This window comes from Chlorocebus sabaeus, chromosome 22, assembly GCF_047675955.1.
Source record: "Chlorocebus sabaeus isolate Y175 chromosome 22, mChlSab1.0.hap1, whole genome shotgun sequence".
NCBI classification, from domain to species: Eukaryota; Metazoa; Chordata; class Mammalia; order Primates; family Cercopithecidae; genus Chlorocebus; species Chlorocebus sabaeus.
In genome coordinates, this window is record NC_132925.1 from 69,582,013 (window position 1) to 69,605,423 (window position 23,411).

A 23,411-nucleotide genomic window follows, 5' to 3' on the forward strand; every position below is an offset into this window, starting at 1 on the left:
GTGTCATGAATCTCGTTATGATGCTGAATTCTATGTGATAGCATATTAGTGTATTAAAATACTGGCTTTGGGCTGGTATCATGTTGGCTCTTTTCTTTTTCTTTGCTTTGAGGAGGAAGAGGAAGGATTGTGATTTGTCTGAGGTCACTTCTGGGAGAACGATTCTTGCCACTTAGGATAAGGAGTCCTGGGGTAGCAGGAGGTGTGCTTCGGCAGCTCAGAAATGCTTCAGGAACTACTGTGGTTGCTCTTATCCCTCCCACCTCCTAATCATGGGCACCAAGATGGCAAGATCCAAAGTTGGGAGGGCAGAATCAGGGAGTGCAGGACCGCAGCCATAAGGCTCCCCTCAAATACATTTGTGGAACCTCCTTGCATTGCCATCTTTTCCAGTCTAATTAAAAATGATGCTTTCTAGTGAGAGAGATTCTCCCTCCTAATTAGCCAGTCCCCAGTTGTACATTTAACACCTCTGGAAGCTGTGTTAATTCTTCAGTGTCATTAGGGTATCACTTTGCACATGTCCTAAAGGTGCCCCGGGGTGTAGAAAGGAAATGAACCCCAAGGGGGTTTTTGTCATGGCTTTTTGCTCCCAGCGAAACACCACTGTTGACTGTGCAGCCTGCAGGTCTCTGATCCATCTTAAACCTTCTCTAATTCAGATTTAAGGAAGGAAAGCCAGGTAGGCACTTCAATAGCAGTGATTAGAGCCTCTGCCAGGATGCCAGGTGTTCTGTAGAGGAGATTTAATACACAAAGAACTTGTGACAAAGGTATTAGAAGAGCAGAAAAGTTAAATACAGTGAACAGTAAGCCACCCAGACGTTAGCAACAGCAAGAAGCCTCTCGCACCTCTTCCTTTCGTCCCACCGGCCTCCTAGTGCACTGGTATGAACTTGGAGACCACTAGTACTAACTGTTGTCAGACAGACTACTAGTCACTAACCACTATCAGATAGAGCACTAGTTACTAACCGTTATCAGATAGACTACGAGTCATAACCACTATCAGATACAGCACTAGTTACTAACCCGTTATCAGACAGACTACTAGTCACTAACTACTATCAGATAGAGCACTAGTTACTAACCGTTATCAGACAGACTACTAGTCACTAACCACTATCAGATAGAGCACTAGTTACTAACCGTTATCAGACAGACTACTAGTCACTACTATCAGATAGAGCACTAGTTACTAACCTTATCAGACAGACTACTAGTCACTAACCACTATCAGATAGAGCACTAGTTACTAACCCGTTATCAGAGAGAGCACTAGTTACTAACCGTTACCAGATAGATTACGAGTCATAACCACTATCAGATAGAGCACTAGTTACTAACAGTTATCGGAAAGACCACTAGTCACTAACCACTATCAAATAGGCCACTAGTCACTAACTGTTAGCAGATAGACCACTAGTCACTAACTGTTATCAATTAAACAGCTAGTCACTAACCATTACCAGATAAACCACTAGTCAGTCACCAATCACTGTCAGATAGACCACTAGTCACTAACCACTGTTAGACCACTAGTCACTAACCACTATCAGATAGACCACTAGTCACTAACTACTATTAGACCACAGTCACTGCCATTAGCCAGAGCCACAGAGGGAAGATACACACTCAGAGAGAGATGAAAGCAAAGAGAAGATAAAACCACTGCCTAAGACACCACCCAAAGCAAAGAGCAAGAGGAGAAGTACCCTGAATTTTCTCTTCCTCCCATCTTGCAGGTTCCACTTACTGCCTTCTACTGGCTGAATCTAGACAGAAGCCGCTAAGAGCAACTGGAAAATGTTCTTTGCCAATCTTGGGAATCCAGCACAGAGGAGGGCAAGAGGAGGGAATGGAGAGGGAAGCAGGCCATCAAGAAGCCAGCAGTGGCCTGTGCCATGCTCAAGTGTGTCAGAAGGAAACTGGGAGCATATTATGGAAGACAGGTTGGCTTCCTAGTTAAAAACTATGGAGGAGTCAGTCTGGATTCAAATTATAGTGCCGCAATAGCCTGTGTTTCCCGGGGCATGCCTTTAAACACTCTTTGCCTCAGTTTCCTCATCCATAAACAGGGATCATAATAGTACTCAACTCAGGGTTATTTGGAGACCTGCATAAGCTGTATGTGGAGGCCTGCACAAAATTTGTAATAGTGAAGACATGGAATCAAACTAAATGTCCATCAATGATAGACTAGTTAAAGAAAATGTGGTACATATACACCAGAGAGAACTACACAGCTGTAAAAAAGAACAAGATCACATCCTTTGCAGGAACATGGATGGAGCTGGATGCCATCATCCTTAGCAAACTAGCACAGAAACAGAAAACCAAATACCACATGTTCTCACCTATAAGTGGGAGCTAAATGATGAGAATACATAAACACAGAGAGGGGAACGACACACATTGGGGCTTATTGGAGGGTGGAGGGTGAGAGGAGGGAGAGGATCAGCAAAAATAACTATTGGGTCCTAGACTTAATACCTGGGTGATGAAATAACCTGTCCAATAAACCTCCATGACACAAGGTTACCTATGTAGCAAACCAGCACATGACCCCTGAACTTAATAAATGTTTTTTTAAAAAAAGAATTTAAGTAAGTTTTTTTAAAGTTACAAAACAAAGATTCTAAATAAAGAAGGAGAAGAGAAATAAACACCCCCCAAAAAAGTATAGAGGGCTATAGACTGGCTTTTGGCAAAATAGTTGACACATGTATCAGTGGGATAGAGACCAAAGGCTTTGGATCCAGAAAGACTTAGATTTGAATCTCTGCTCTACAATCTTACAGTTGGGAGGATTTAGTACAGTCAGAAACAATCTCTGAACCTTAGTCCTTGCATCTAAAAAATGAGGACTACAATATTTACTTGTTAGAATCATTCATTGATTTAGTCAGTCAACCAGAGAGAGATACAGTTTTTTGCCTCTTGCAACGTAGATTCTAGTAGGAGGAGGTAACAAACTAATTTCATGACATCCTATGGTCAGTGCTATGAAGAAAAAATAAAACAGATTGCTGTGAGAGTTTCAGCAATGATGTGACTTAGAGGGAAGGTGTTTGAAGCTAAAAACTTAAAGGTTTGAATAGGAGTTGGGTGAAGTTGGGGGACAGGAGGGTGTACAATGCAGGCAAAAACACGGCTTGTGCAAAGACCCTGAGCCACGTGCATTCCAAATACTGCAATTTAGTCAGTGTGGCTGGAGTGCTGTGAGTATGAAGTAAGTAGAGTAGGTCCAGAAGTCAGAGAAATAGGCAGGAATCCAGTCATGCAAGCGCTTGTAGGCTAAGGCAAGGATTTAGCACTTTTCTCTAAGAGGAGAGTGAGTTGTTTACATTTAGAATTAAAAATATCGAAGGAGCTGATGAATTTGAAGTGGGCTGGTGTGGAAGCAGAGTGTCCTTGCCAGGAGGCGATTGCTGTTGACCTGCTGGTGGCTGATGGCGGCCAGAGCTAAGATGGTGGCCCGCAGGTGGTGAGCAGCTTGTGGATTTTGAATACGAATTTGAGGTTGAATCAGCAGCACTGAGCAATGAATTGCATGGGAAAGGTACGATGAGGAAAAGCAAAATGACAAAGAATGACTACCGGGTTTCTGCCAAATTCATCTGGGTGTTCAGGAGCCATCCATAAAAGAAAATAGGAGGAGGAACAGATTTGTAGGACCGGGGAGTGAGAGATCCAAAATGCAGTTTGGCCTTGGTAAGTGAGATGTTTTGAAGACGTTGCAGAAGGGATGTGCAGCAGGCAATAGCCTATATGGTACACACTTTTGGATGGGCTGAGAGAAGGGGTGCGTATCATGGGATATGACTTTGAATATCACATTATTAAACATTAAATCCCCAGGAAATAGTGCAGGCAAAGAAAAATATACTCATTCAGGACAAGAGGAAATCCAACACTCTTTTCAAACAGTTGCAAATTTTCCCCTGAACTGCTTGTGCAAACAAAAATTGGCCATATGCAAAACAGTTTTACCTGCTCATGTAGAACTATTTAACATGCCTTTTAGGAAAAGTGTGGAACACACTTGAAAGTTCGGAAAAATCTGTTTTCAATTCATTAATGTTACCATGTTGTTTTTGGGCAAGAGACTCTGCCTTTAAAAACCAAATAAAAAGGACTGACTTAGAAACAGGAAAAAAAAAAAAAGGGCTCTATTCTCAAGTGCAAAATAGGTGGGTAGAAGGAAATAAGTGCCAATTTGGCCAAAGGATTAAGCCAAAACTTTTTTTTTCTTTTGTAAATAAAATCTACAGTATACATCAGAAGATGAGACCTCCAGAGTCTGCCAACTTGAGGAGACATTGGCAAGAGCAATTGAACCAAAAGGTTGTACACTCTCAGGAAATTATAAGACCACTTTACAAACAGGTCCTTCACCTTCTCATAGGAAGCACCAGCTCCTATCCTTAAGGTCACCTGCATTCCCGCCCTACTTAGCTCCAAAGTAAACTTTAAACCTTGCATGTATAAAGGACAGGATCCGGTGGACTCATTTTTATATGGTCATAAGCTTGAGTAAGTCTCTTGAGCATTCAGCCCGAGGGATCACAGAGTATTCACTTGGAATATGATCTGCTAACAGCCTCTTCTTTTCCAGTGGCTGCTATAGCAGCGGTCTTCATATTGGTGAAACTCAATGAGGTTGTATGTCCCTCATCTTTGACCGCCTTTTCCTTTTCAGAAAAGCATAGTTGAAACAGTCTATGTACTGTTACTAACTTACTCTTGCATTTTTGTGGGCGGCTTGTGGTGACTTATGAGATATGGGAGAGTTGGTCACATGCTAAAAGCTGGCTCTAGGTGAAGAAAAATGCAGCAAATTTGGCAAAGAGATGAGTATGTACACTGTAGAAGTATTGTGGAATCTGCTGCCTAAACTATAAATACTGAGTAATGGCCACAGCACCTGCAACAATATATGACAATTAAAGTAGTCATAACAGTCATGATGTGGTTCTTTACCACCAACTTTCTGGGAAGAAAAGAAGGGAAGGTAAGAGAAAGAGGATGGAGAGAAAAAGAGGAAAGAAGAAAGATTTTTGTTTAGCTGTATTCAGGACTCACCTCATAACTTTATATAGTGTTTTTACAAGAAACCAAAGTGACTTTCTTTAAAATATTTGTTCCTTTTCATAAGATGTTTCCATAGTTTTCTTTCACTTACGGACTAATAATTATACAAATAATGAAAGAAAAGAGTTTTCTGGAAAATGAAAAGTAAATGAATAGGGCGATAAGAGCACTGATACTATAGGCAAAATCTCTTCCTTATGCTTATACACTCTCCACTGACTAAAGTCTGAAAACCAAAGTTATTAGCATTCTTATTGGGACAAATATAGATCCTTATGAAAGTCAAACTTAAATCAATTGATAAGCCTATCTTGAGGAGAAATTTTTCTCTAATTCATGCTAGAATGTTACTTTCAATTATCAATAATCTTCAGATTACTGATTTTAATTAATTAGATAATATATCACATGAACACTTACCTACCCTTTTACAAAACACTCACATTTTTTAGACTTTTTTTAACTTAAAAGAAAGAAAAGTTATAGTTTTAACAAGAGAACTGCTACATCTTCTAACTAATTCCCTTTATGGAAACAAAAAACATAATAATCTATAACCCATCACAGCTGTTTGGCTAGAATTACCAATTACCTTCAATGCCTTAGAGATACTTTCCAGATTTTTACAAGTCTGCGTAGTAAATTTTTAAACCAATTTTCTTAAAGAGGATTGATAAGATTTAAAACCTTTTAGGCATATGATGACGTATTTCACTTAAACAACTTGAATATAAAATCAAGGCTTTACATAACTGGAGGGAAACGGAAACAGAGATTAAAAATAAAACACAACCCAAAAGCTGTGATTATTTTAAAAAGCATTTATATTAAGTTTTGAAATGTGCTTTTTGCTTGCACTGGAATATGGGTGTGGCAGATTTATGGGAATCCATGTTGAAAAATAACAAAGCCTGATGATAAGAAATAGGGCATTTGTACAGTCTCTCCTTGTCCCCAGTCCTAATTGCTTCTTAAGCCCCAAGTATCTGGGGAGTCCCTGCAATTTTTCAGACAGTTGCAAGGTTTCCAAAGAGGTAGCTAATTGTGTGGCTTCCCAGAGCCTTGCAGGCAAAGTAAATAAAGGAGTTTAGAAAAGTGACAGCACTTTAAATAACCAGATTTTGTCAAATCAATAGGAAATGCTCAGGAAGTTAATAAAGCAATTACTTAAGTAGAGTGAGCACTGGCATGGGGGTGGCGGAGCTTGAGAGAAGAACGGTGTACATTACCTCTAATGTGGATAAATAATTAAGAGTTGGCTATCAAGTTATCAAGTATCCCAGCACACATGCCCGCCCTTCATAGACACCTCCAGATGTGCCACTATTAATTGGTCTTCTTCTTTAAACAGAGGAGTGTGCCTCCCTTATCCTCGCCTGTCTGTTTTGCCAGTTTTGGGACTGTCTCCTGATGCTCCCCGGCACGTGCGAAACAGTGTGTACCAAAGTGTGCTGCCCCTCTCACCGGTATCACCACACCTCGGATGAAAATCACTCTCGGAATGATTGCAACTGCAATTGTGACATGGACTGCAGCCTTTTTGAATCTTGCCACGAGACCAGCGAGTGTCTGGAACTGGCCATGGAGATTTCAGAAATCTGTTACCGCTAGTACAGTGAAGTAACCACATTCCGGCAGTCCTTTTGGCCACAGTGGGAAATTCCATTACAACAAGACTGATTTCCATGTGCTGAAATGTAAGGACTGTACACATTTCTTGGATGCTATAGGCCATTTTATTCTGCACCTGTCTAGGAAAGCTAGTATTGTCAACTCAATGGTCTTATTCCAAATTTCACAACCGCATGGCTCACTGAAAAATAAGATTCTTGATCACATGTGATGAACAAATCTTAAATACCTCTTAAATGCCGTAGGTACAAGATGTTTCTTCACTATAAAATAGCATGTTAAGCCACTGTGTTATTGCACTCATCAGCTTGCATCACGGATTCAACCTCATTCACAAATTCAGGACAAATTAGTGCATTCTTTTAGAACTGACATACATTAGCTCGTCTTTCTAATGGACTCATGCATAAACATTATGTATTGTTGGTTATTATTAATAATGTATTGTATAACATCATTTTGTAATTAAAAATTTATTTATACAGTCTCTTAAAATTCACTTATATGTACAGTTTAGGTAGGAAAGGGAATTAAATGAATTAGAAACCATGTTCCTGTAATTACAACAGATGTCTCTAAAACATCTCCAGTGAATTTTGAATATGGTGTACTTCAAGAGAGTACTATAATTCTAGACCATATTATTGTACGTCTATGACTATGTCATAACAGGTTATTCATATTCTTAATTTGTTACAGAAAGGTTGTTAGTTATTCTAATACGCATAAATGAGAATTATGTGCAAGTTTCAAAAAAAAAAGATCCCAATCAATTCTTCACTTTCTTCATTTTTATTTGTCAGGTCCAATAAGCAACAGGATATTAAAACAGATTCAGTTCATTTTACAAAACTATCATTTGTATAGATACTAGAAAGAAATACACGTTGAGGGTACTTATTCAGCACCAAGCTTCTTAATATGGCATGTGCATCAGAAACCATATGTTTTTCCTTGTCTGATAATTAAAGTGATCAATAATTATGTCAAGTACTTCTTTTACTTATTTTTTTTAAGAAAAAGATGTGATATAGACTGGAAAGTGATGTTTGTCTCAAATAAGTTTAAACAGTTTGTGGTGAAAACACATCTAGGTTAAAGTTAGTTTGGAATCTTCTTTACTTTCTGTAGAAACAATTCCATAGTCCTTGGGCAAATACATTGCTCATTAGTTTGTGCTAAATTTCAATGGATATATCTTAATATTTTCATTGGATATAAAAAAGCATCATGCATGAGTAACCAAACAAAGAACACAAAAGTGAAATGGAGAGTTGAGGGAATTTTTTGTGTGTGATTTAAGGCAACAGCAACAGCAAAAGAAAACTCCAAAATACCTGTTTTTCCTGACTTAGGAAATTTCAGGGAAAATCACCATTTGCTTTATTTCTGCAGCAAATTAGCACATTTTTCTAATTTGAAGTAAATTCTCCCAAACATTGAAAACTATTCATCTTTTAAAAATATTTGTAAACTGCCTCTAAAAAGGCATTTAACCACTCTCAACTTGCTGCTGGCAGCGCAGTGCATCCATGGTTAATGCTGGCTTCATTCCTGTTTGATGATCATGTTATTCACAAACCACAGAGCATGAAAGTGCCCCACACCTTCTATGAAACAGTATTTCTGCTTTTCAGAAGCTCGAAGAAACAGCTCTATACTCGATGCATAGAACTTGTAGATCATTAGAAGAAAAAAAAATAGATTCCTAGAACAGGAAGGGAACATAAAGCTGTTCTTATGCAACCTTCTTATATTTCATAGGGGAAAACAGAGGCCCCACGAACTGACTTATTCAAGACCACATAGTGAATTATTGGCAGTGTCAGGAACTCTAACATGGGTTCTAATTTTCTCACTACCTGCACTACTCAATTCTTAGTCCAACTGGTACACAGTGGCACAGGTGTTAAGTTATTAAAATACTAAAACACTACCAGACCGACTCATCAACAGTTGTTCCCTTGCACCTCCTAGTACTTCCTTATGTCCCATCCCTCCTGGCTCCTCTCTGAGCACCTACCCGTCTACCCGTGGTCTAGTCACTAAAGGAGGAACACCTGGGGGTCTCTGGAATCCTATTCTTACAATATGGTACCTGGTATCATTGGTGAGGCCATGCCATATTGGTGTTAAATATTTCAATTATCATTCCCTTATTCTTTCTACTCTACATACCCTCAAATTATGCAAAAATTGTGCATTTCAAATGTGAATTGAATGCTTGTCAATTAGAGACATAAAAATCACCAGGTCTTATGTGATAATGTGGTCAGAACACTACAAGATCTTTCTGTGGCCCTGCTTTCCACGGTTTGTTAACTTTGTTCCTCAATTTCAGAATTCACTGTGCTACAACAGAAAGGGTCGGTTATACAAAGTGTGAAATTTCTTTTCTTTATAACCAATAATAAAACATCATCCTTTTTGCAAACATGAATGGCTCTTTCAATTGAATTCTTACACAATGAAACATACGCAACTGGGAAAATACAATTGCAGAAGTAAGGTAGATCAAAAAGGGATGTGGTTATTGATTAAATACAAATATCAGAATCTGAGAAGGCTCAGATATTTTATGCAATGATGAAGGCCTGTGATTACAAATAAAGATAATGTTGTTCTTTAAGATGGGACTTTTCAGGGAATAGAGTATTCTGATTTAAGGAAGCACGCTAGAATAAAAGAGATTTAAGAACATACAGTCTTTATATAGAATGAAGAACAGCATTTTTCCTACAGCATTATAACCACATATCTACATTGTCTTTGCTCTGCTCAAGGGATTTTTTATAAAACCATTGCTTCTGTAAAAGTCGACAAAATATGGAAAGCAATGAAGATATGAAGTTACATTTAACTTGCTAATGAAATTTTCCCACTACATAAGCTGATAGGCCTACAAAATTAATTATCAATGCTGGACAATCAAAGTTAATAGAGCGAAAGCTGCTTCAGTTTTTTTCCAAAGGCATAAGAAAACATCCAGGCAGAGAAACTTTACAAATAGGAAACATTGTGGGAGGGTGTATTCGCATTTTTTCAAGGATAAATGTATAGATGGAAATATTTGATAGGCAGAATTCATGACCCAGTGCCTCTAAGTTTCTCTCTCTCAACAAAACGGAGAAAATTATTAATATGTACACTTAAGTTAGGTTGTTTGGCTGTAAGAATTTTGCCCATCAAATACTAAGTTCCCTCAGTCCACACAAACTATAGACTCTGATAAAATATATATATTTGATTTAAGAGTTTATTGGGTGTTCTTTGAAGAAGACCTGGGTAAAACCTAAACAGTTGCCACATGTATCTTCAGGTGAGCTGTGCAGAAAGGCAAAGTGAATAGAGTCAAACAAATTTCTAGTGATAATCAACATGGGGCTGGACGTGGTGGCTCCTAGCACTTCAGGAGGCCAGGGTGGGAGGATCACTTAAGACCAGGACTTTGAGACCAGCCTGGGTAACACAGTGAGACCCCGTCTCTACAAAAAATAAAAATTAAAAAATTCGCTGGCATAGTTGCACGTTCCTGTAGTCTTAGCTACTCAGGAGGCTGAGGTGGAAGGATGGCATGAGCCCAGGAATTCGAGGATACAGAGAGCCATGATTATGCCACTGCATTCCAACCTGAGTGACAGAGCAAAACCTTGCCCTCAAAATAATTAATTAATTAATATGGGACTAAAATTATATTGTGGGGCTTCTCCAACAGAGGTTCGAACAGCTCCAAATATTACAGGGAAGGAGTCCAGAATGTAGGGAGAGGGCAAGAAATGCAGGTGGGGGCCGGAGCAGCACCATTATTTGGATAAATTGGCCACCTTCTGATCTACCACCTTGATATGCTTCACAGCTCTGCTTTTTCCACTGCATCTAAAGCAGTGGTTCTCAATTCCCTCCCTCCCAATTTGGCAAAGCCTGGAGAGATAATTGATGTCACAATGCAGGGCAGGAGACTGCTACTAGAATCTTGTGGGTAGAAGCCAGAAATGTTGCTAAACATCCATAAGGCACAGGACAGCCACCACCCCCGACTCCCACCAACAAATATCTAAATGTCAACAGCATTTCACTGAAGCATTCTGTCAGTCTCAATTATCCATCACCAATTCACCTTTAGAAACTGTTGAAAATAGAGTTGCCAGACAAAGTACAGGATGCTGAGTCAGCTTTGAATTTCAGAAAAACAACAAACAAGCATGTCCCAAACATTACATGCGACCTAGTTATACTACAAATACGATTTCTTATTTATCTGAGATGCAAACGTAGCTGGGTGCTCCTTATTTCTAATTGTTAAATCAGGTAACCCTAGTTCTAAGGACTCCACATTTTGAGAAGGGGTCAATAGAAGTGATGAACCTTCAGCTTTCTCCCAGCCTCCAAGAGAGTAGGAGTTGTTTATCTCTTTGGTGGGAGACCAGGACATTCGTTGGGCCGCATTTTACACTGTGGTGTAATTTAAGACAGGTTTGGGGAGTTTGGCTTAAAGATCACCTCCATGGTATTTTCCTTCCTGTCCGCAGCTTACACAGGGCCCATGCCCTGAACTACCCTGGCCAAATCTCCTCTGCTTCACATCTTGATTGGCAGCTGAGGAGGACCTTCAGCCAAAGGATTATCTTGATTCAAAGGGTGGGAAGCAGAACCACTTAAGTCTGCAGATCTAAAACACATTTTCTGATTCAATCCTTGGCCAGAAAGACCTGTATTAGAGGTTCTAGAAGAGCTATAAAGGAGTATTTTCTCCTCTCCAGATATTTTCCTTTCCGTATTTTGCTATTAGGGCACTTTGGGGGAAAGAGGGTAAGTGGGAGGGAGAGATGGAGACAAGTTTTGGTCATGGATTGCAATACCATCTACTAAAATCCAAATTTCACTTTACACTCTTAGTATATAGTTACGGGTGGACCAGAAAGATTGATGTGTTCTCTACATAATTTTTATTTTTATTAATTTATTTTACAGATGAGAAAAAATATCATATAGAAAATATTTAAGTATTTGTGTATATTATCACATTCTCTAAACAGCCTTATAAAATAGATTTTATTATTATTTCTATTTCTTTTTTTTAGGGAAAGAGTCTTAAAGAGGTTAAGTAAATTGTCCCAGGTTACACGGCAAATAAGCAATTATCACAAGGTTTGAGCCCAAGTCTGTTCATTCCAAAACCCATACTTTTAATCACTAAACCTAAAAAGTTATATGTGTGAAAAATTATGAAACCAAGATAAAATTCAAGTAGTCACTTTTAAAGCATTCAGAAAAATACAATGGCTATATTCAAAGAAAAGCATTCACTGATAGAAAATGTTTTAAGAGTTGTTATCCTGTACAATGATTAGAATTTGGAACATCTTCAAAATGCTTTTAAGATACGTACCCAATAAGTAATAAACGCAAAGTCAATGTATTGCAATGTAATCCTTATGTCAGTAGTTTTGCTTCATTTATCTATGGTTACAAAGACTTACCTTTTAGTGTTCCATTTTAGAAAAGCAACTTTGATCTTTGCTCTAAGAGAGTCAATCATGCACAATGCACCCAGGCCAGCCCCTCATCAGCATTCCACCAGAGGGTTCTAGGAGCATGAATTGTTTTTAATCAGTCAACAACACTATGCTCAAAAAATGCATTCTGATACTTAGACCTTTTATCTCAAAAGCTATACAGAATCCAAGGTCACGGCAACCTCTTTTATGGTTTATTGTTCCTCAAATGTACTTAGAGTGAATTTACAAAGCCACAACTTATTTTGTGGATACAGAGCTTTCATTAAATTCAGCACTCCCCAGCATCCTCTTTGTTTCCTCTTTCAGCACTTTCTGCCTATGGTTCCTCATTTAATATTGAGTTCCCGTAAAATTTAAAAAATAAAATAAGAATATTGAAGAAGATTCTCTCAGTAGCTAAGCTACTCATCATTTGAAGTTGAGACTTCAGAAAGCTCCTTTAATGGGTCCAATCACTGCTGTGTAGTTTGCAATACTAGGGGCAGGTCCCTGCAATCAGGGATGAAGGCAAGAGGCCAGGATGGTCCCACTGTCGCCACTCTGCCATTGTTGTGATCCTCTCCTTGCCAATGCGGGCATGGCAGTAAACCACTTGGCACATAAAGTGAGTTTGTAAAACTGCCCCCTGAGAGGTGAGGTGAAGATGGTATTCTAAGGGATGTAGAAAAGCCTGGACTGTATACACCCCATAAAGTGATTTATTAGCTCACTTTGTTGACGCCTTTCATTCTAAGCAACAATATACATAAATTCCTAGTTACACTTTTATAATATTATATTAGCAATGATTTATAAGTAATTCTATGCATAACAGTATCTGTGTGGCACCAAAATCATCCTGCATGTAATAAAAGGTACTTGAATAATATTTTTGGAAAACATTGGGTCAAATCAAAGCAATACTGAGACCAATTAGGTGGCCAGGTAGGAGGCTGCTGCCCAACTTCAGGTAAGACCTGACTAAGATGGCGATTGTGAAGTGAGTTCGCAATTTACTAAGGAGCAAATGAAAATCCACTGAAGAATAGCAGGAATTACATGATTAAAGTGGTGGAGGAGGAAGATTGACCAGGCGGCAGCATGCAGGACAGATTAAAGCCAGGAGAGTAGAGACTGAGAAAGGTGCAACTGCAATAAGGCAAGGGGTGATGAAGGCTTGAAATAGGATGGTGACAGGGAAACAGGAGGGAAGAGATGGATGGGAAAGAAATTAGAAAAGGACCATTAGTCCTTTCTCAAACTCTTCTTATTTTAAAACTCAAATATTCCCTACTGTCTATCACATATATGAGTCATGAAGCCATTATTTTCATTAGGGAAGAAACAGGTTGGGGAGGGGGGAGTTCTATTCCAAGTGGAAAGTCAAGGTATATTTTTAGCTACATTAAGCCAGCCTTCTGCTGCTCTGCACACTGATGTAATTCCAACATAAAACATAATCTATAATATTCCAGGGGAACAAATCCAATTCTTGGTCATATAAATTTTCATATAAGTCCATCACAATTCATTCCCAAAACATCTCATTCTCTTTGAAAGCTGGAGCTGCAGCAAGTGATCAAAAAGAGTAGTTTAAAATTGCTCTGGAATTTCCAGAGATGCTAAATCTAACCTGCCTACGGTGCAGGACCAATCCCCCAAACTTTAAATCAGAGGTAAAGCATTTTATGTTTTAAAAGATATATTCCTCAAAGTTTATCATGGTGTATTAAAGTCAAATGTGAGTTATTACTTACCAAATCTGGAGCTGATGTCTATTCTTGATTACCCTAGGTAGGCGAAAATAAGTATCTTCCAAGCAACATATTTTTTACCTTTTCATCTGCCTCTTGCTATTTACAATAGAGTGAAAAATAATAGCCAAGGAGTAACTTTGCTAGGTTGGACGAAGTGCAAAATCCATCTGACTATACTCTATATTGTATTCCAGGGCCCTGGCAAGTTCTGCTTCATGGAGAAAATAATGGAAACTGACTTCTCAATAGCTGGATTGGTCCTGTAGGAATAATCAGTGAACACTCATCTGATGAACTTTCAGTACATTTGCATGGCTTAGAACTTAGTGTGTATATTATTGGTCATGCCTGAAATGTACTTCTCTCTGCCCTCACTGGGGCTTTCTGCGTGAGGGAGAGAGCTACCAGGATGCCCTATGAAACTCTAGAACTAGCATAAATTTTATAACCAATACCATCTATGCGAAAAAATCCCTGTCAATTCTCCTGGCTTTATCCTTTGTGAACACAGCAATTATTAGTAATTCAAGATTCCTCCTGGGGGTAAACAAAGTAAGAGAATAGAGGTCATCTTTGAGTTTAAAACCGTCTTAGAAGGATAATACTTCTTTGTGCTGGGGGCGGTATATTATTTAGGCACTCAAAATTGGAGAAACATTCTAAAGGTTCATGGTCTCAAGCACCCTCTCTTCTGATTTTTGGGGTGTTTGGACCATTAGCAGATTCCTGCTCTAGAATGCCCCATTATAATTTAAGTATATTTCATGAAAAGTTGTCATGTTAGCTTTGTAATACTAGAAGAAAAGGTTGCAGACTACAGACAAACATTGGTTCTAGTCATCGACACCATTTACCAGTCAAATGCATTGAGTTAGTAACTAAACCTCTCTGAGCCTCAGGTTCCTAGATGGTAAAGTGTGGTTAATAATACCTACCCTACTGGGTCATTGTGAGGAGTAAAAAAGATAATTCAGTCAAGTCTTTAGTGTAGGCTTAGTACATACGGTAAACTCACTAAATTTCAGCTATAATTATTGTTATCACTACCTAGTTCATTTGTTTCCATAGCACATGAGAGATATCTATTTTTTATTTCTGCATTATCCCACATCATATCAATTTTTTGAGACTTATTCCATATAATATCCCTTTCATTATTCCTGTTCACTCCTCCAGGAAATGAGCATTTCTAATTCTCACATCTCTTTATTTTTTCTTCTCTTAGATACCGTACATTTTTCTCCCAAAATTAGGATAATACCTACTGTAGTAGGTAATTTCAATAAGCACTTATGTGTCAGTGCTGTATGAACAGCCGTTAATGCATTATCTCACTGAACTACCCCAACGATCTCTGAGAAAGGTATTATGACCCCCATTTTATTGATGAGGAAAAGTGAGTCTTGGAGACTTGAAATAGCTTTCTAACACCAAGACAACATAATGGCATAGTAGATATTTGAACTTTGGAGTTTGTCTGACTTCAAAACCCATGCTCTTCATCACTTTACTATAAAGACAATAAAGAGAGCTGTAAGATGGCCATGGTTGAAGGCAAGGTTGGCCAACCCACCATTTTGAGGATTTAAAAAGGTAGGACAGTGGCAGATAGATAGAGATGAGTGTATGGTGTTGATTTCCTCAGCGATCCTTCTCTGTGACGCCTCCCCAGGGGAAAGGTGGGGTGGCTGCCCTTCTCCTTAATGTGGTTGAGAGGGATGTCCAAGTGAACGCTCAGAGAGCTTGCTACACGGCCTCTTTTTATGGGGAGACAAGGTGAACCACATTAACTCCCACCCAGGAAATCAGAGGGTTGAGCTACTTTGGCAGCAGAGTGAGGGAGAGTTGCTTTTGCCCAGAAAAAAAAGCACCACACTGCAGAGCAAGCACAGGCAGGGAATTGTGTGATCCGATGGACTACATATGGGTGAGGGGCCTGAGACAGAGTTGGTCCCAGAGCTGTCTCATGCCCTGTCTCATAAGGCCACCAAAAGTGTCTATGAGACTTCAGCAAAAAGAAATTATGTGTGCAACACCAAGCCCTGGAGAAATAGGGTTTGTATTCCCAGGTCAAAGGAATACACGTCGGAGACCCTTCTCCATGATGGGTACTCTGATGAACCACAAAAGGCACCCTTTAATAAAATTGGCGCCTTAAACATATGCAAGATCCAGAGAATATGCCACCATGTTATAAAGATATCAATCAAATTAGGAGCTTTCCATCCTCTTTATCCTCTTCCTAACCCCCTACTCCCCATTTGGCCTTGGCAGGGTCAGGAGCTACAGTGCCCGTCAAGAAGGAAATATGGTAGCTCTAGAAAGAAGAAAGGCCCATGACAGACCTTTCTTCCAGCAGCCAGTCCACACAGTAGTCCCCAGCTACAACAGGAGGAGACATTGACTGAATCAAGTTCAGAACTACGGTTCTTAATACTCAAACTACGTTATGAATTGAGACTGTTTCTGACTTAAAAGCTGTCTATAACTGAAGTGTAAACAGACATGTCATGGGTCTTCCCTGAGTTTACTTCCAAGAGCTAGGAAAAGACTCCCTCTGACAAATAAAAAAGAATGGCAAGAGACAAATGTGAAGTCGCTTTTATAATGGCACTTTATGAGCACTGATTGTTTTACATGCTAGTGATATTTGTTTCCCATCACACTGTGGAAGCTTCTTGGGAGCTAATTTTTCAGCTAAGAAAGGTCCAAAGTTTTTCTCATTCTCCTACTAACTACTCCTCAATTTGGTGCCATCAACGAAATCCCTTTCAACTATTAGGTAACCTTTCAAAATAAAAATTCCTGGGGTTGAGTGTGGTGGCTCACGCCTGTAATCCCAGAACTTTGGGGGGCAGAGGCAGGAGGGTCACTTGAGCCCAGTAGTTAATCAGCTTGGGCAACAGAGTGAGACCTCGTTTCTACAAAAAAAAAAAAAAAAAAAAAAAAACCAAAAAATAAAAATAAAAAAGAGCCAGGCATGGTGGCGTGCACTTGTAGTCCCAACTATTTGGCAGCCTGAGCTGGGAGGATCCTTAAGCCCAGGAGATCAAGGCTGCAGTGAGCCAAGATCATGCCACTGCACTAGATTCCAGGTAACAGAGCATAATCTGTCTCAAAAAAAAAAAAAAAAAAAAAAAAAAATCCCACTATTGAAAATGAGAAGAACATTACCGGGATTTGTTTTTTTTTTTTAAATACAATGAATGCATATGTGGTCATCTGCAGTAGAGAAAACATTATTAATAAGTCCTCCAGTTCCTAGAGTATGCAAAGCTTTGTGTGACATACATTGTGATGAGGAAAGGATCTCTTTGTGTGTTTCAAGTGGGGATGTTGAGGTGAAGATGGAATAAGTAGATCTCTGTAGGTCACACTGGCAGCTCCTAGCAGTAGTGGGTCAGGACTATGGTATAAACTGTTGGTTTTTTTTTTTTCTTTTTTTTTGGCTTTTGTGAGACAAGGTCTCACTTTGTTGCCCAGGCTGGAGTGCAGAGGCACAGTCATGGTTCACTGCAGCCTCAATCTCCTAGACTCAAGTGATCCTCCCACCTCAGCTTCCCAAGTAGCTGGGACTACAGGTACACACCATCATGCCCAGCTAAGTTTTTATTTTATTTTTGTAGAGACAGGGTCTTGTTATGCTGCTTTGGCTACTCTTGAACTCCCAGTCCCAAGCAATCCTCCCATCTTAGCCTCCTGGTAGCTGGATCTACAGGCATGTGCCACCACACCTCACTGGCACAACCTCTTTGAATGACCCATGGAAGAGTTTAGAAGGTAGAAGTCGACTTTAGGTGATACTTCTGGATCTGCCAATCTTGGGGGTGATATTTTTTATTCTTTTACTCATCATATGCTATGTCAGGCTTTCAATCCTCTGCCTACAAGAGGGTGGGAAACTTTAATCATGGGAGAGTTCTGGGCCCCAGAGATGACATGCCCCCTTAATTACAGGGAAGGAAAGACAGAAGGAGCACCCAGCTACATCTGAGCATCCATATGAAACTTTTAGTGGACATTTCAACCACATTTCATAGTGGAAGGGCTATTCTGAGCCTTTTTCTTATTTCCATGGGATAAGATATATGCCATGGAGGAAATTTTAATATGGTTTATCCTTTTCTGGCAAAATCCAGTTAAGGCTTTCTTTGGTGATGGGAGTAGATCTGTGTTCTGTGGGGTTTGATGCTTAAAACTTCTGAGAATCTCAAGATCAAGACTTCAAAAATACCTTAATTTTGTGATTTTCCAAAAACACATGGATATGTTGAAAGGCTTCTGTTTGGGATACAATGCAACAAGTTTCTCTGCAATCTACTGATGGAGACCTAGACATCAATAGGATAAGTTACGTTTACACCTAATCAGAAAGGACTGCAGCAGGGACTTTGCATATGCTGGCATTCTCCTTAGTGGAGATAGTCCTGTTTTACAGGGAAAGGTCACTGCAAATCTGGTCCACCATGCTAAGAACAGTACACAGTCCATCAGTTCCACCTGACAACCTGAGAGGTAAAATGTGGTATGCTGAGAGGTATCACGCCTTCTGTTTCAGGATTCTTCCCAAAGATTCCCCAGAAAGGTGACATAACCTCATGTGGTTAGCCCAGCAAGGGCTGGCAACTAAATTATTCAATGGGAACCGAGACTCCAAATTTCTGTTCTGATTTACCTTACTGCTTTAATCTCTTCATGTATGTCTTTAATTTCTGATTATCTAAAAATCAACCTAATCAGTTATCAATCTTTAGGAATTATGTGCTAACAAACATATAAGAAACCAAAGAGGACAAAAGAGATGTGTTAACTATTAAAAATTTTCATAACAAACTTCTATGTAAGTGGAGGCTTAGCCATAATGACCCAAAATCGGGTGAAAAAGTTAAACCCTTCTTTACCTAAGTGATAATATTTCAGGGTCTTCCTAAGTTTGCTTGGCAGCACAGTAGTGCCAAGCCGATGCTTTATGGAAAAAGCATTCTAAGATCAAGTGGTATAATATTATCCCTTCTTAGAGAATCTTAGGGCAATAGTAAAGGCTCTGAGAAGTCCTGCAGGGGAATAACAAACCTGTCTATATGTGTTAAATTCAGCATTTCCCAAACATATGTTAATCAAAGTAACCCTGTCTATTAATCTGGGCAAAGATATTTGAAACATTGGTTTCAGCATTTATTTAACATTTTTGAAGAAGCATCATGGATGATACATTGCATTGGGTATTATAAATTCTTTTAACAGTTACACAAGATTGTTTTTCAGAGAAAATCAAATGACCCAAACCCCATCTTTGCAACCACACTGCTTCAAATAGGAATTTGTACCAACATGGAGCATCCATCTGCTTTAGCTCACAGAACTACGAATTGGGAATCTTTTCAACATGACATCCAAAAGAAGACTGTGATTCTGCCACGGGGAAGTAGTGACACACTCTCTCTTCTTATCTTTCCCTTTGTTTTGTGGTGTGCAACTTGCTCTCTCCTCTGTCTTGTCATCTCTCTAAATAGATATCTGTGTTCTCATTATTTTTTTAAACTGCTCTCAGTTTGGGAACTGAGAAAGTGCTCATTTATTTATTGAATTAGTTCATAAGGATAGAAGAGAGTCACAGGTTTGGGGGAGTCTTCATTCACATGATACCACCTATGTGATGACTAACTAATTTCAAGCTGGAGCTACTTTTCCGTCACAATTTGGACACCCCAGGGGACACTGTACTTGCTGATGTTCAGAGAAAGCTGCTCCTCAAGTAATAAAAAACCTATAACTTCCAAATTAACTAATTAGTTAAGTCAGAGGATCAGTGGCATATTCAATAATTCCTCTGTTTAGAAAAAGGACTGTGTTCAAACTCTGCTCTTTGAAGCAGCAGGATTATCTTCAACTCTAAATTCCAGGATAAGTCATTCCACACGAGCCACTGAGAACAGAGAAGTGGGTGCAATATTTACTCTGGGAACTGTGAACTATTTTGTTCTTCATGGTTCCTGAAAACTGAAAAGGATCAAATAAGTAAATCCGTAATGCACATTCATAATCATCTCTTTGGAAAAGTCACTTAAATTTTCTAAGCTTCAATTTCCTCTCCCGAAACATAGATTTCATCTTCATACTTCACAGTTACAGTGAAGAAAAAATGAGACAGTTCATGGGAAGCACCTAGGCCTGTACCTGGCATGTAGCGAGTGTTCAACAAAGAATAGTTATTATTTGAATCCAGAGACCTGAGGAGGACCCAAATGCCTCCTTTTCCCTAAATTGTCAGAGCAAGAAAGACTTTTTAATGCTCAGATTTCAGCATTAACTCTCTTGTTGAAGTCTTTTTCTTTTGCATCATTAATAGACGGTTGCAAAAAAAATCTAATTAGTCATTAGTCCTTTGAAATTATGAGCCATAAGCATGATAAGGAACCAGAAAGGGCTACAAAGAAAGAGAAAGACGAATAGTTAACTATTAAATGTTCATTCATAATGAACATGCATGTAGGTGGGAACTAAGCCACAATTGCCCTAAATTAGTGAGAAATTTACATCACTAAGAACGGTTCTGCCATTTCCATTACTTGGAACTGTTAGATTTATGTTGGAGTCAAATTGAGCCAAATTGGGCTAAAGTCACATTTGGGGGCCTCGCTATAAATTAGCCCGTGAAATCATTGAGATTGAGGTAAAATTTCCAAAAGCTTCGTCTTCGGTGTGGGGGGGCGGGGGGGGGGAATGAACAGACCAACAATTCCTTAGCATGAGCTCCACCCCGCTCCAATCTGTTACTTTTACGTCCAACGTCAAAGGCAAGCTCTCCTAATTCCAATTGTACCCTGAACACTCTCCCCCATAAAACACAGTTTAAAGGCCAGCTGCAGCGTGGAGCCTTTTCTCAGAGCCTACAGTTTCAAACAAACGACTGGGCAGAAGCCAGAATCTATATGGGCTCACGAAGACTGTAAAACATTTGGTGCCGAGTGGAAAACGACGTCTGTGAGCTCTGCCAGACGTTTTCAGCTTTCTTGCACCTGTGCCAAGTGTTTTTCAGCTCCCCCACCCCTTTCTTTCGAAGGTGGGGGCGGGGGTTGGGGAGATAAGCAAGCTTTCTGAGGGCATATGCCATAGGAATTAAAAAAAAACTCCTTAGCACCATTAGACACCTGCTTCCTATCCAGGCCCCTTTCTGAAGGCAAAATGAGGACCTCCAGCCCATCTTGGGCCTGGAATCAGAGCACTGGAGCATCCTGGACATTCATTTCATCCTGCCAGTGTCTCATAGGATTCTAAACCCTGTGATTCTGAAGAGTACTCCCTCCCCAGTGCTTCTTCCCTGCAGTCCTTCTGAAATCTCTTTCTTGAGCTTCCAGTTGACTCACCCCTGCCCATCACCGATACCAAATTGCCAATTATTTCAAGGAAATAATTTGCACGTTGACACAGTTTGTAACATGCAAAAATATGTGTGGAAGTAAGTATATGTTTCTTAAAGGAAGAACACCCAAAATGTTTTCAGATGAAAGTGTGAAAATGTCTAAACATAGATGATGTGATACAGATCATGAGAAAGTCAATTTGAAATTACCCTGGAATCTTGTGATCATGTTTTCAAAAGAAGAATTCAAGGAAGGGAGGTCCTTTTCCCACCCTGCACAGTAGGCTTTAATATAAACAGTCCCACAATGGTGTATTTATTCCCACGCATTATTCTACTCAGTTCAACAACCCTATGAGGTGGGGACTCTTCCCAATTTGCAGATAAGGAAACTGCGGGTTAAGAAGAATGAGTATAAACAAGTCACACTTGTAGGAAGCAGGGCTTGGACTTTATCCCTGGTCTGCTTGTCTCAGAGTTTCCCCACATTATTAGGCCACATCCCTCTCCAAAAGAAGCCCCTTCAACTCATGAGGTTGTTGATGCAAGAAATATCACACTTAGAGATTCATTCCTCTGTTAACTTGAACCTCTGTTAAAATATAAATGTCCTCTCAAGACCACATATGCAGCTTCATTGGCCACTTTGCCTTTCAAGAGTGAGAAAATTGGATCCTTTTCTGTGGACATGTTTCACGCAATAAACTCGGCCACTGCAGAGAGGAAAGGCGCAATGCTGCTGGGAAGATAGTCCCGAAGAAGTCTCTTTAGAATGCAAACTGAAGCTTATCACTTCCGCACTTGATACTCTCAACATTGAGCCACTGTTACCATGAAAAATTCCAAGCTCCTATGACTTGCCAGGCCAGGAAGATCTGAGCCTGTGCAAGGCCTTGGCTATCACAGCTGGTCCCCAACATAAACAGCTCTTTCCTGACTGAGTCCATTTGCTGTTGCTGTTCTTTCATCTGGCTAACTTTGCTTCACCCTTCAGGCCTAAAGCTTTGTTCTCTTTCCCCACTGAAACCTCAATTTAAATTTAGGGGGCCTTTGTTATTCTCTGACTCATAGAATCTTTCTTTGCCTTCACGGCATTTAATTGAATCTGTAATTCCATGGCCAGGGCAGGAACAGTCTGTCTGTTGTGCACCGCTGTATATCCCATGGTTGGCCCAGATTTAATATTTTTGGAAGACTGAATGGGTTCGGAGCAGCACGGTCTACTTCTGTAAGTCCCGATTGCTCAGTGAAGTATAGCATATCTGAAGCCTCAAAGAACTTGAACATTTGCTTGATTGGGCGGTAATGTAATTCAAGGAGATTCTGGTTTATGTCGGTGTATAACAGAGACCTAGGCTTGTAAAAGGGTTTCAGTTCTTAGATTTCAGTTTTCTAAGGCCTCAGTATTAAGCATACATACATATGTGTATGTGTACCTATATAAACCTATATTAGGTATTATATATGCTACATATATGTAATATATGTAGGTAGTATATACAATTACACATATATGAGTAACTGTCAGCATGATTATAATTGTATTATTGTTGTTTTTATTATTAGAGTAGCCTCTATTGACCTGAAAACTTGCTGTGTGTTAGACATTGGCCGAAGCAATTTATATACATTATTTAGTTCGATCTTCACAAAACCCCATAAAAAGATATTACTATACTTATTTTATCTATGAAGAAATACTGCTTAGGACCATTAAGTTATCTGTCTGAGGTTTCTCAGACCCAAGACTAAAACCTAAGTTGACTCAAAATCATTTTTTCTTTAAGAACAACTGAATTTCAGTTTATTATGCCATCACTCAAAACTGAAAACAAACTCCTTTCTTTCTACCTATCTTTTCTCTTCAAACACACACACACACACATACACAAGCACGAAGCATAGGTAAAATAATAAAAACCTATCCCATGATGAGAGGAAAAGAATCCCAGGAGAATAAAGGCCACAGGACTGTTGACACTATCCACTGGGTATCTTTCCCCATACATCCACCCACTCAGGAAGCACATCCTTCTTAGCAGTTGAACTTTTTCTTAACGTCCTTTG

At 39.4% G+C, this 23,411-nt stretch overlaps 1 protein-coding gene and 1 long non-coding RNA gene across 3 annotated transcripts in view; one reads left to right on the forward strand and one right to left on the reverse strand.

The window, feature by feature from the left end:
* MDFIC2 (MyoD family inhibitor domain containing 2) overlaps positions 1-9,162 on the forward strand; it is a 112,191-nt gene extending 103,029 nt beyond the window's left edge. For both annotated transcript variants that reach the window (XM_007984960.3, XM_073009622.1), the window contains one exon: positions 6,446-9,162. In XM_007984960.3, the coding sequence (XP_007983151.1) occupies positions 6,446-6,705 (260 nt within the window). In that variant the 3' untranslated portion in view covers positions 6,706-9,162. The remainder of the gene's footprint in view (positions 1-6,445) is intronic.
* LOC119625689 (uncharacterized) overlaps positions 1-23,411 on the reverse strand; it is a 381,097-nt gene that overhangs the window by 179,872 nt on the left and 177,814 nt on the right. The gene's annotated exons all lie outside the window — the stretch shown is intronic.